General features: G+C 56.7%; 2 protein-coding genes across 10 annotated transcripts in view; one reads left to right on the forward strand and one right to left on the reverse strand.

Annotated features, from left to right (window-relative positions):
* Positions 1 to 8,954, forward strand: part of ELF4 (E74 like ETS transcription factor 4) — a 38,328-nt gene extending 29,374 nt beyond the window's left edge. For 7 of the 8 annotated variants that reach the window (XM_054040884.1, XM_054040890.1, XM_054040886.1 and 4 more), the window contains 7 exons: positions 3,182 to 3,353; positions 3,794 to 3,886; positions 4,270 to 4,413; positions 5,381 to 5,467; positions 6,670 to 6,862; positions 7,115 to 7,423; positions 8,056 to 8,954. In XM_054040884.1, coding sequence (XP_053896859.1) covers positions 3,182 to 3,353; positions 3,794 to 3,886; positions 4,270 to 4,413; positions 5,381 to 5,467; positions 6,670 to 6,862; positions 7,115 to 7,423; positions 8,056 to 8,782 — 1,725 coding nt within the window. In that variant the 3' untranslated portion in view covers positions 8,783 to 8,954. The remainder of the gene's footprint in view (positions 1 to 3,181; positions 3,354 to 3,793; positions 3,887 to 4,269; positions 4,414 to 5,380; positions 5,468 to 6,669; positions 6,863 to 7,114; positions 7,424 to 8,055) is intronic. The other variant, XM_054040891.1, reaches the window with a different exon arrangement.
* Positions 8,955 to 11,465: 2,511 nt separating this feature from the next.
* BCORL1 (BCL6 corepressor like 1) overlaps positions 11,466 to 13,545 on the reverse strand; it is a 51,004-nt gene continuing 48,924 nt past the window's right edge. For both annotated transcript variants that reach the window (XM_054040704.1, XM_054040705.1), the window contains one exon: positions 11,466 to 13,126. In XM_054040704.1, coding sequence (XP_053896679.1) covers positions 12,847 to 13,126 — 280 coding nt within the window. In that variant the 3' untranslated portion in view covers positions 11,466 to 12,846. The remainder of the gene's footprint in view (positions 13,127 to 13,545) is intronic.

Below are 13,545 nucleotides of genomic sequence, written 5' to 3' on the forward strand. Positions count from 1 at the left end.
CAAGTAAGGCCATAAGTCAACTGAAGAGGGGTAAAACCCCAAGCTGTGGTAAGATACATGGTGAAATGTTAAGTGCTGGAAAGGAAGTCATGGTGAATTACACGTGCAGGCTGTATAGCATGGGTTGGGAAAAGGAGACCTGTCCTAAAGATAGGAGAAGAGGTGTCACCTGTAAAAATCCCTACAAAGGGTACCCAGCCTTTTTCTAATAAGTGGAGCAGGGTGACATTTCTCCCTGTGCCTGGAAAAGTGTTTTGCATGATAATTTTGAATAGGATGAAAATTGCTGTTGACAAAGTACGCAGGAATGAACAGGCTGGATTTTGATCCAAAAGGTTCTGTTCAGATCTGGTTTTCACCTCCAGGGGAGCTTACAATACCATCAGAAGAAGGTTTTTACTTCATTGTTTTCACAAAATCATTTGACAGTGTCCACAGAAAAGCCCTCTGGAAGATCCCAAGATACTATGGAATTCCAGCAAAAATTGCAAATTGATAAAAGATTTGTATGACGAGTCTGCATGGTGGAGACACAGAACAGTTTAAAATTGTTATTGATGTAAGGCAAGGCTGTGTACTGTCTCCACTTCTCTTCTGCATTGTCTTAGACTTTGTAATGAGATGAGTGATGGAGAGACAGGAGATAAACTGTGGATCCTAGAGTTTGCAGATGACTTAGTCATATGGATACCAATGTGGATGGAACACAAAGACTCTTTATGAGCATAAATGTAAAAGCTGCCAGTCAGTATTTGTATCAGTATGCAGGAGACCAAGATTATGGGGATAGCAGAGAATGCTGATGATATTGACACATGTATGACTGATGGAGAAGAGTATGAAAGAGTTGATGACTTTGGTTAACTTGTAAGTACAATATCTGCTAATGGCCAGGCCATTAAAGGAGTGAACGCAAGAACTGACAAAGCCAGAGAATCATTTTCTCATGTTTTAAACATCTGGGAGAGTAGGAAGATACATTTACACAGTGAAGGCAATGCTATTAGAGAGACAAGGTGTGGGAGTTCATATCCTTTATTGGACCAACTTCTGTTGGTGAGAGAGCCAAGCTTGTCTCTCTGGGACAAGAGAGCCAAGCTTGTCTCTCTGGGACCAACACAGCTAGGCAGGTGTAAGCCACCTGGGCTGGGCAGGTGTCGCCTGTTACAGCAAAGACCCAGCTATGGTATATGGGGAGAGGAAGTGGTGGAAGCAGGCCAAGCACTCCTGGGGGCTGACAGCTGCTGCAGGCTGGAGCCAAGGGGCTGGGAGCTGTAGACAGACTCAGACTGAGCCAGGCGTAGCAGGAGGGAGCACTGCACTCTCCACCAGTGGTTGCCTGCAACTCTGCAGCCCCTGTTCCAGGATGCTTCTTTAGGAGACACAGTGCTGCCCTCCAGTGGCGTGTACCCACATCTCCCTTGCTCTGGCCAGTTTCTGCTCTCAGCTGTGGTGTGGCCAGCCAGCCTGTGAGGCCCTTACTCTGCATTCAGAGCAGTGCTACTGGGTGCCAGAGCAGGCCCTGTTCCTGCATCTCTGGAAAGGGTCAGGACTGCTCTCGCAGTGACCCAACAGGAGCATGTCATGCAGCAGCCAATCCAAGCGCTGGCAGTCTGGAATTTGTCCCCAGTTAGGCATTGCTAGGAGTGTGTGGGGTGCCTTACTGTGGGGTAGGGCTGCCATGATAGCTACACAGCCCAGCCATGCACGCAGAGGTGAGGGTGGGGGTTCTGTGCAGCCAGGCAGCAGAGCCGCTGCGGGGTGGGAGCTGTGCAGTGGCTTGGGGTTCCTTGTCCCTCCTTCCAACCCAGAGAATGACTGTCTGTTGCATGGAGTGCGATGCGTTTCAGGGAGGGCCGCCTGCCCCTGGAGAGGCGTGTTTGGAATGTATGGGTGTCGCACTCTGTACCTCAAAGCAAAACCCTGGAACCCCCATATTAACCACTGTCATGTAACTGTGATATGTTTTATACAAAGCATGCCATGTAAGATATCCTAGGAAAGGTCATGATCTGCTGAAACCCGTTGTTCTGTCCAAATATCTCTCGTTAGTGTGTATGAAGCTATGAGATTTTGCTGTATGGTTGTTACTAAAATGTGTTATAAGTTTATTAGTGATATACAAAGGATCCCCTCCCAGGAGGGTGCTCAACTACCATTAATCAACAAGGGAGTGTAATCAAGGGATTTACAATTCATGAGGGCTGCCCAAGCACCACACAATGGGGACTGCTCAACTCTATGACTCAGTTGCACAAGACCACACCCTGGGGATTGCCCAGCCCAGTGACTCAGCAAAGCCCACCAGGACATGTCTGCGCAAGTCTTCTAGGCACATGGACTGAGGATAAAATTAGGGAACAGCGGCGGCATGCCTTGGTCTTTCTCCTCCCTCACCTATGCTGGAAGCAACAGGAATGCTGAGAAGACAAAAAACTTTAATTGAGGAGACTGGTCCAGGCTTAAGGGAGGCCTGTGTATTAAGAACTGTAACATCCAGTGGGATGAGAAAATTGCTTGATCCAAATACTGCCTAGTGTAATAAGGTTTAAGATTTAGATTGTGTGCTTATCTTTTATTTTCATTGGTAACTATCTCTGACCCTCTTATGCGTACCACTTATAATCACTTAAAATCTATCTTTCCGTAGTTAATAAATCTGGTTTATATTTTACCTAAAACAGTTTGGTTTGGTTGAAGTGCTTGGGAAATCTCAGCTCAGGTTACAAAGGCTGGTGCATGACCTCTCCACACTGAGGGAGGGGCAGACCCGGTAATAAATTTGCACTGATCAGGCTTTTGACCAGGGCAAGATGGTACAGCTCTGGGGTGCAAGGCTGGGGTGCTGGGGGGGAATTTGCTGGTGGCTTTCTCTGTGTGATTCGTGAGTGGCTCAGGGAGCATTCGTGCAATCCAGCTGGGCGTGGGGCTCCCTCTGCTCTTGTGCTGAATGATAACAGCACCTGGAGGGGGTTTGCTGCTTGTCACTAGCAAAGCATTGGGAGAGACAGCCCAGGCTGGAGAGTTAAGGGGGCACAGCGGTCCCACAGTTCCAGGTTGCACCTGAGGCATCCCATCACACTGGCTGGCCCTGAGATCTTGGGGGAGGAGGGAGGTGCTAAGCATGCTGGGGAATGGTCTCAAGCTTCACTTTCTATGATGTATGTCTGTCCCCCTGCAGCTCGATGACCCACTAGCCTTTCCTGCCTCACTGGAGGAGCAGTTTCCCTGCACTGACCTACTGTATGTGTATTCGGGGCTGGAATTGGATGAGGTGCCCAGTGGCATCATGGCAGATGGGCTGCTGGACAAGCACGAGCCGCAGGTTGTTGGGGACAGTGTCACAGTGCCAGGTGGGTCACACGGGAGTAAGGGGGAGGAGGGTGTTTCATCCATTGCAGATCCCCTAAAACTCCAAAAGCTAGGCCTTTGCTGAGACCCAGCAGAGCTGAGCTCAGGGATCTCCCCTGGTGTGCGGAGCCAGTCTAGCTTCAGCCCTGCATATGATGCTGCAGCTAGCAAGCTGCATGTTTATGCACCACCATCTCTACTGGCAGGGGCAGTGACATGGCTCCAGCCTTGATGGGGGTCAAGGAAACTTTGTGTAGCACTGCCTGCCAGAGTTTGCATGGAGCCTGCACCGAGAGGGGGAATGGCTCCATCATCCCAATGGAAACAATAGGTGCTGCTGGGGGCTGGGCTCTTTGGAAAGCCTGGCAACAGCTGGGTGCCACAGGGTGGTCCCGTTCCCCCCTGAAGTGAGGGGGGGCTGACACAGGCTGTTTCTCTGCAGGTGACGCTGAGCAGCCATTACCCCCCATTGCAGCTGGCGAGAGCCTGCTCTGGGTGGAGTCACCCAACAACATCTTGGATGAGAAGCGCCTGCGTGAGTCGCCTTTGCTGGGCAGTGGCCCTCCCCTCTTAGGTTGTGGTGGGGACAGAGCTGGGGGCCCTCCCCTCTCACAGGCAGTACAAGGGCCCCTGCCCTCTCACAGGGTGGTGGCTGGGGGTCTTCCCCTCTCACAGGGGGTCTCTCGAGCATCAGGGCGAGATGGCTCTCCCCTCCCGTGGGCGGGGTAGGAGGGTTAGAGGGTGCTCACACCTAGATAGGGTCTATGTGTAGGTTAGAGGCCTTCTTTCAGGGTGGCTGCATCTTGGTAGGCAGGGGAGTTGCTGGCATGGCCCAGCCTGAGTGAGGATCCTGGGGGCGTGATGCTGATCTGGTGCCCCATGTTCAGCCAGGCTTCCCTCCCATTGTATCCCTTGTAGTTGGCGGCACTAGGGTTTCCCTGGACAGAGGGGCCTGCCCCCTGGGCTCAGGGGAAGCCAGCGGCCTGCACGGGTCTGGAGACGAGGAGAATCCCATGGCTGGGTCCACCAGGGAGCAGACAGGGAAGCAGCCCAGGAGGAAAGGTAACCTGCGTCCCCTAAATCCTGCGCGTGCTGTGCCCTCCTCTCCTTACAGGGCTCCTCGGGCCAGTGACATGTCCTGTTCTGTTGGCGGGGAGCACCTGGCGCAGAGCCAGCCTCCTCATTGGCATGCACCTGCCGCATCCCCGCGAGTCTCAGCTACCAGCCTTAACCCTGACCCAGGGCCCTGCCCAGCAAGCCCCGGGCATCCCATCTCCATCGCCACTCCCTGCACTGCAGCTCCCCGCACACTGGCCAAACCAGCTGTCCTCCTGCCTCTCCGCCACTATGGGTCAGAGACACCATTATCTTGTATCCTCCCTACCCCCGCCCCATGGCCAGTGCTGGCCCCGCCCCCAGCCCACCGCCCCTGCCCAGTACTGTGCACCAGGGTGTGGAGACAATATCACTCCCACTAGCTGCTCTGGTCTGAGCCCAGCAGCATGGCCAGCCCTCTGTGCGGAGCCTGTCTCCATCACTGGCTGTGAGACTGTTAAGACCCAACCCTACAGTGCTGGCCCGTCACCCCCTCCCTCCCCTGGCACTGACACACTGGAGGTGGGTGTGGAGCTGGGCAGAACTGTGCTGGGAAGACAGCAACCCTGCTGTGGTGATCGCACACTGTCCTGATCTTGAACAGCGGCAGTCTCACCGCAGCGGATGGCGGCTACATTTCAGTGGGGAGAGCAGTGATTCTGGGCTGTGCACACAGCAAAGTCCCAGCGTGTGTCCATGGAGAGACAGACAAACGTATCCACAGCCTGCTAGTCACTGACAGAGGGAAGCTGCTCTCTGAAGTGAATCCAGGGGAGGTGCAGTGCCCAGGCCCCGCCCAGAGGATGCTGCAGGGGCAGGAGGTCCAGCACCTGCTGTGAGAATACTGATGGCCTGGGGAGACCCATGGAGAGGCAGGTTGGGTGGTAAGAAGGTTGGGGCAGTGCTCTTCCTTTCCCCTGTCTTCCCCTTGCAGGTCGCAAGCCAAAGCCCCCCCGCTGCCTTTCCCCCATCACCACCGCCCCTGGCTTTCCAATCTGCAGGAAGAGCAAGGATGGCAAAGGTAGTGAGCAGCACGGCGGGCCATGGAGGGGGGACAGGCTAGGAGATGCCTGGTCAGGCAGGGCCACAGCAAACAGCTCCTGTAGCTTGGCAGGGAGCAGACGTGCTTGGCTCAGTGCCCAATGGGGCAAATCATTAGCCAGAGGCTGCTGAGCGAACGGGAGATGCTTCCCGCCTGGCTGGGCCTCCTGGCCAGTCTGCCTTGGGGAGGGGGAACCTGGCCCATACGGCCTGGCCCACCACTAGCCCAGCAGCTGCAGCAGTGCCCTTCCTCACCACCTAGGGATTCCTGTGGGGCAGCTCTCTGGCCTGTGGGGTGCAGGGGACAGACTAGTTGATCACACTGGGCCCTTCTCACCTTGGACTCTCTGAATGTAGCCCAAGCAGCTCCCCAGCCCCGGCAAAGCCTTTCCCTTGACAGCAGGACAAACTACACACAGCAGGGATGGCAGCCTGGGAAAGCTCTAGCCTCCAGCCCATGAGGGGAGGCCTAGTGGGACAGGAGCAGCCCAGTGTTGCTGTGGATAATGGTGACTCGCTCTCTGCCAGGGGCTGCTGGGCGAACTTGCTGGCTCTGCTAACGTCCCTAGACCAGTCCAGGCTCCCTGGGCCAGGAGGCTGCTCTGCCCTCTGCCCATGTCTGCCCAGGTGATGACGTTCTGTGCAGCTATATCCAGGCCTCTCCGCCTCCTCTTTGGTGCTTGAACACCAACAGTGCTGATACTGAGAGGATTTCCCAGCAGTCTCCCCTGCGCTCGCCTGCAGCTCTGAGCTGCTTAGCTGGTCTTGGCAGACACGTCCCTCCCGTCTGTGCCTTACACACAGTGATGGTTTCCTTGCAGCCAGGAGGGCTAGAGCCCATTGTGAAGGAGAGCTGAGACTCTGGAGCACGTCAGGTGGGAGTGGCCTGCACCCCCAGCGCACTGATTAACAGCTCTCCACTCTGCCTGGGCTGTGGACCTAAGGCCTACGTTCGTTACTGCTGCAGAGGAAGGGCACTCTGGCTAGCGATGGGGTGGTCTATGGGTCACTGGGCTGGCTCACGGGACTCAGTAAGGCCCTGACTCCTTGCCCTTAGAACAACAGGGGCTGTGCTGGGCTCCTCAGCAAAGGGGGCAGTTCAGAGGAGAGGAGGGTCTGGGATGCCCCTTCCCAGGGCTGTGTACTGTCTGCCCCTCATGCCCGCCGTGCCCCCCCCCTCAGGTAATGCCCTCTACCTGTGGGAGTTCCTGCTGGCGCTGCTCCAGGACAGGAACACCTGCCCAAAGTACATCAAATGGACCCAGCGAGACAGGGGCATCTTCAAGCTGGTGGACTCCAAAGCAGTGTCCAGGCTGTGGGGAAAGCAAAAGAACAAACCCAGCATGAACTACGAAACCATGGGCCGGGCACTGCGGTAGGGCCCTCCAGCTGGGGGTTGGTCGCAGGGCTGGTGGCAAGAGGGGAGCGGTGGGGGGGATACAGTGTGGGGGGAAGCCGTGTGGGAGAGTGCAGCACTGATGGGGTAAGGGGGTCTGTGCAGGGGCCAGGGTGGGGATGCAGGGGAGCGGTGAGGGGCGGGTATTGGCACTGGAGGAGGCGGGGGGGGGGTTGTGGCACTGGGGGATGGGTAATTCTCAGTCTCATGCTGCGATGGTTTCTCCCCCAGGTACTATTACCAGCGTGGCATTCTGGCCAAGGTGGAAGGGCAGCGGCTAGTATATCAGTTCAAGGACATGCCCAAGGACCTGGTGGTGATTGAGGATGACGGGGAAGCAGTGGGCAATGTGAACCCCAGAGCCAGCTGCTCAGCCACCAGGCCCTCTTCCCAGAGCTCCCCCCTCCAGAGGGCCATGTCCCCCACTCGCAGCAAGAGGGAGATTGCACCAGCGACCCAGCCTCGGGAGTCCGCAGCTGCACCATGTCCTGCCCCCAAGGTGCAGCAAGGGGCCAGCAAGCCATCCTCCCAGGCCGTGGGGTAAGTGTCTGGAGCAAGGGCCGGTTCTGCAACATGCAGGGCTGAGGAATGCCAGCTGTGCCTCAGCCCGTCTCCCTCCAACACAGCCCCTTGTGGATGCAGTGCCAGCCACAGGCGTGGGGGGCTGCATGGACCCTCTGGCCATGCAGTGCCTTGCCCACCATTGGCATTGACGCTGCCTTGAGTGGAGCAGACCAGTCTTCAGGCCAGGGCTGGGCCTGGCCCTGGAGTGGGTGTTTGCCCCAGGGCAGCCCCTCACAGTGGCAGCTTGGTGGTGGTAGGAGGCCCGATGGGGGGATACAGTGAGAGGCAGTTTGGGGGGACCTGAGGCTGAGTGAGCCAGGGCAGAGCAGGGCAGGGGGGATATGGTGCATGGGTGACAATCAGAATGCCAACACTTCAGTGCCAGTAGAGGCAGGCACCACAGGGTCTTGGGCACATAGGCTCCAGTTTAGGGTCACAAGCACTGGGGCTGGTGCCCCAGCTGTGAGCGGAGGGGCGACATGGGGTGCAGTGGAGGCCTGGCTGGGGAGGAGCGGGGCAGGTTTCCCATCCCCCACCTACAGTGGTTGGCGGGACCCAGTCTGCACATTCACTCCAGCATGTGACCATTTTCCTTTCTCCTTCCCCAGCTCCCCGCTCCTACCCAGTCGCTTGGGGCTGGGACCCCTGACTCTCCAGCCCATCCCACTCACCACAGTGCTGGCCCTGGGAAACGCTGCCAGTTCTCCTTTTCCAAGCAGCACCCCTGCTCCGGACAGGCTCCCGCTCCAGCCTGGGTTCCCCATGAATGGGTTCCCCAAGCCACTGCCAGGCCCGGGCAGCAGTATCTCAGCAGCAGGCCCCCTCCTGCCTGCTGCCCTGCAGCACTCCTTGACTAGCCTGCTCCAGCCAATGGCTCTGACTGGCCAGCCAGGCACTGTTGTTGCCACCATCATTGGGACAATGGAGGCCAGCGGCAGCTGCCTGGCTATGCTGGATCGCCCGCTCCCGAGCCTGCTTTCCAGTGATCCTGCCACGCTCGCTGGCGTGCTGACAACACAGGCGTCGCAGCAGGAGAGCCTGCCTGGCCATGCAAAGGTCCAGGAACTCCAGCCACCAGCTCTAAGCAGCTCCCAGGATAGCAAAGCAATAGCAGCCCTGCCAGCAGGAGGCACTGACAGCTGCACCCAACTCAGCCGCCCAAAGGTGGGCTTGACACCCGTGGTGGAACTGGAATTAGCCATCAGCTCGGAGGCAACATTCCCTGGTGAGCAGATGGCTCAGCTCCTGGCAAAGCCCAGCTCTGCCCCAGCCCCTGCAGCGCTGCTGTCTCTAGGCAGTGGTGACATCAAGGAGGAATGCTGGGACGTGGTGTGAAGTGCGCGGATGCACCCTGGGCTCCAATAGAGGCAAAGGATACTGGGAAAGCTCAGTTCCCTGGACTGACAGGATCCAACTTAGGGCTGGGGGCTGCTGGGGCCAGGGGAGCCTTGCAGGCCGCATGGCATTTGCTTCTTGCCCTCACCCATTAAAGAGAAATTTTGCACCAGACTGGCGGTGGGCTGTGGCAAGGCATCTTACCCAGGAGTTGCTATCTGTGGAGATGCCAGGCCCCAATATGCAGTGTTCTGGCTTGAGCCAAGGGGCTGAGCTAGCAGCTGGGCCTGGCCCTGAGTACAGATGCTGGAATGGGAGCTGCTCCCCATTATCCAGGAGGGAGGGAATTCAGCTGGCCCCTGCACTAGTGCTGCTGTAGGGAGCCAGAGGTACTGCTTGCACTGCTCTAATTGCAGAGCTTCTGCGACCTGTTCTGGCCCTAGCACAGGCTACGGCCAGCCTGGCTCCTACCCTAACTCGTGGCCTGGGTACCGTGGCCTATGGGCCTTGCCGGGGTGGGTGCTGGTGAAAAGGGATGCCCCAGGCCACCTCTTATGCCCCAACACCCCCAGCACACTGAGCTGGGGGACCTCGCCTGCAATGCTGGCTTTATGACCCCTTTGTGGCAGCGGTCACAGAGCAGTGCTGAATAGCAGCAGCCCCTGAGGAGCCTGGTGGCGTCCACTGGGACCCATGACTAGGCAGCTCGAATAGAGTAGCCCCATGTGTAACCTGGGCCATGGGAGTGGCTGAAACTGCACCAAGGGGGCATTGGTTGGATGTCTGCTTGGAGCGAGAGCAGCAGGCTGGGGCCTGGCCTCTGTGCCAATCAGGAGCCCATGCCTGGACACCTACTTCCTCTGCCCCCCAGAAGGCATTGCAAGGGGCCCAGAGAGCCAGGAAAGAGCAGGTTCAGGCTCCCACTCACACTAGCTTCATAGTGTTTCACATTCACATGCCCTATTCCCCTGCCCTGAGACAAGCACCCCCCCCCCCAACTGCTAGTGCCCTTCCCCAGCCCTGAGCATCCCCACCACTCCCAGCCAAGGGGCATGTAACCCTTCCATTACCCATAGCAACTGGGCTGCGGGTCCTATCGATCATGCAGCAGGGGTGGACCTGCCTGCCCAGCACTGTTCAGCCCTGGTGCCATGCAACATGGCAAACTGACTTTGGAAGAGCCTCTCCCCCACCCACACTGTACATCCACTGGCTCCACACACACACCACAGAGTGACACCTGTCCCCTCCGTGGGAGTTGCTGTGCTGGTGTACTCTGCTCCCAGCAGCTTGGTCCATTGCAGTAAGCCCTGGGAAGGGCCCTGGCACCCAGCCTGCTCTCTGTCTAGATCTCTGGGTGGTGCTTGCAATGGGGTGCCAAGGCCCCACCTGCCAGCTTCCCCATGGCCTCTTGAGGGGATGGCATGGGCAGTATGCACACATCCCTTCCCTCTTCTGTTCATAAGGACTGCCCTCCCAACATCCCTCCCACCCCAGCTGCCCCTGCCCCATTGGAACTCTCAGGGTTGTTTTCTAAGCTTGCTGGAGGTGGGGCTGTAGCACCCTATGGACCTTTCCTTCAAGGTGCAGCTAGGAGACTGTGCAATGCCCCGGCACCAGACTCTCTGCTTACAGCATCCCAAGGAGCTGCTAGGAGTGGTACAGCACCTGGCCTGATTCATGCCCCGGCTCCCCCCAATATCATCATCTATACCTGGGAAAAGGGTATGTGTGTGAAACTCCCTGATCGGCATGCTCCACCTACTGGGCCCTCCCACATGAATACACAGGCCGGAGACAGGAGAAAAGGCCTATCTTGCCCATTTCATTCCATTGCTCCTGCTCCCTACCACAGCCTGGGCTCAGTTCTTTCCCCTGCCACCACTGTTCATTAGGCCCTGGGGAGTAGACATGCCTGGGCCAAGGTCCTGGGGCTGGAGCTCTATGCCTGGGCCTTCAAACCCCGTTGGAAGTTCCTTCTTATGCTACTCCCTACTGCTGCCCTGGCCTGGGAGCAGGTGTCCAGCAGCTTCTGTACACGTGTGCTGAAGTGATTACACACGTTGAGAGGCCAGGCCTAGGCTCCAAGGCCAGTACTACTCTGGCCTTGGGAGTAACAGCTCCTCCGTGGAGCTAGGCTGAAGCACAGCTGAAGATTTATAACCGCTGAGTGAGCGAGAGCCCAGCCTTCCTTTTTGTGTCATCTCTGTGCACAGTTGCTGCAATGAGTAGCAGCAGCTATAAGCATAGAAGGTGCCCCTCTGCTTGCACGGAAAGGAGCAGAAGGCTAAGGCACACTGGAGCAGGCTGCACTAAAGCAGTTTGGGCTACAGGGGCAGAGTGGTAGAGGTGGCACTTTACTTTCACTTGCCCCACCTGATCCCCTGCCTGGTGGATATAAGGCTTTATATATATAAGCACACTAGAGGACGATGCTACCCTCAGGCAAGCAAGGGTGCAGGGCTGGGGTCTTACTCAGCTGTAACAAGGGGCTGTAGCAGTGGATCTCACAGTACAGACAGCAGGGAACAGTAGCTCACTGAGCACTGCACCGAGCCCAGGATCATCTCTCTCCACACCCTGCAAGCACAGGAGTTCTCATCCCAAGAACAGTACTTCCCCCCTGCCGCCACCAGTAACGGGACACAACACACACAGCGATAGAAGAGCCAGGAGGCAGAGGGCCTGATGCAGGTTTTTCTGTACATAAGTGTTTTTTGACACCACAGCCGGTTGTTTATAATAAAACAGAAATCAGAAAGAGCAGCCAGAATACACACCCAAAGGCAATAACCCTCAGCTTAAAAAAGGAGCTGTCTGATCCCAGGGAGGGGGAGGCAGACAGGTGGTGGTCAGGGGAGGCTACAACTGCCCCGGCTGGGACGAAACACAACACAAAGAAAAAACCACCCAACACTCCCACTGCAGGGCAGGACAGGGGAGAGCCAGGAAACAGATTGTCCAGTCCTCAGCATCCTTGTTAGCACCTGTACAATAAAACTGTACCATCTACACAGCAGTGCAGCTCTGCTCCTGCCAAGGGCAGGCACTTGCCCCCTCAGGCCAGCTCTCTGCAGTAGAACTGCTTCTCTGAACAGAAGAAGAGGGCACGGGCAGGGATGGAGGAAGGGGCCTGGCTGCATGCAGACACTGCGTCAAGGAGGATGGCCCTCTGGCAGCAGCAGGAGCCCATGAGGATGGGAGGCAGCTGGAGTCCCTGGCTGTAGCTTTGGAGTGGCTCTCAGGCTGCAGCTGCCTCTTCAAAGTAGCCCAGAAGAATCCAGAAACAAACGATGTAAATGAAATGCATGAGACAGCCAGGCAAGCACCTGGGGGAGACTGAACCCTGGGCTAGAGAACAGCTCTCAGCTGGACTTGCTTTTGGGAAGGGAACAGCCCCAGCAGAAGGTGGTGAGGGAGGGGGCTGCCCACAGGCCCTAGAATTTAACCTGGGGACTGTTGTGAGAACTGGTCCCTTTGCTACCAGGCCGCAGTGGTTCGGTCACTAGACAGCTAGCTGCTCATGGGAGACAGTGTCCTCCAGGCGCATCCTGGGCGAGGGGCCAGAAGAAGCCCTCTTCACCACAGCCCAGGGCTCAAATCACAGTGATACTGACTCAGCAGAAATAAAAGAAACATTACAAATTAAATACTAATTAAATAAATACTATGGAAGACATTGGGGGGAGGGCAGATTGAGAGAGAGGCGCGGTTCTATGGGGCAGGGCAGGGCAGAAGCATCCACTGCCCCTCACTTCAGAGCCCATGGTCCTACAGCCAGGAGGGCCCAGCTAAGGTAGCCCAGTGGGGCAGGTCCGAGCTTCCCAGCTGATCTAGAAGGGGACCTGTAGAGAGCTGCATCTGCTGCTGCTCATCAGAAAGGGACCCTGGGAAGTCCTTGGAGACAAGTGGAGTCTCTCCCCAGTCGGAGTTCAGGGGCCGCGAGGAGAGAACAAACAGCCAAAGACTCCAGGCCCCGCTGCTGGCATTGAAAAGGCTGCTTCCCATCAGTCCATATTATTGCCTCATGACGCAGTCCAATGCGGGGAGAGCTCCAGCCCCCGTCAGCTGCTCCAGGCCTGGAACTCCACTGCTGAGCCCAGGAGCTGCAGTAGCTCTGGCTCGTAACGCACCAGCTCCACTGTCTCTGCAGGGCCCTGGGGGAGCGGCTCGGGGCTCTCCGGCACCTCCTCCTGGGCCAGCAGCTGGCTCGAGGACACCTGACGCTGGAACTCCACCTTGGGCAGGGTAGCAATTTCAAAGTGTGGGAAGCGAGCCTGGAATATGCGGGAGGAAAGCTTCAGCCTTTTGAGAACGTCAGAGAAGAGAAACCAATTGCAGGGCCTGTGAGAGCAGTGAGAGGCACAGGTTAGTGAAGAGGGACCCATTCCACATCCCCCCACCAGCACCACAGGGAACAGCCCAACCACACAGATCCAGCACAAGGCGGGCTATTAGTTGGTGTCTGCTAATCACATGAAAACTGGCTCCTCTGCACTTATCTAGGATAGAAAGGGAAAAAAGCTGCATAACAAGGGACTTTAATTTGAGTAACATATGCTGAAGGTCTCATGCTGTCAGGACTAAAACGTTCTTGGAATTTCTAATATTACAGACAACAATTTTCTAACTCAAAAAACACTGCAGCTAACACTGGGGAATGCTATGACAGACCTTGACAGAGAGGAACTGATCACTGAACTAAAATTAATGGTAACTTAGGTACAAGCGATCAGGACTTGATCACATTTATAACATGTAGG

Source organism: Malaclemys terrapin, chromosome 9 (genome assembly GCF_027887155.1).
Source record: "Malaclemys terrapin pileata isolate rMalTer1 chromosome 9, rMalTer1.hap1, whole genome shotgun sequence".
NCBI classification, from domain to species: domain Eukaryota; kingdom Metazoa; phylum Chordata; order Testudines; family Emydidae; genus Malaclemys; species Malaclemys terrapin.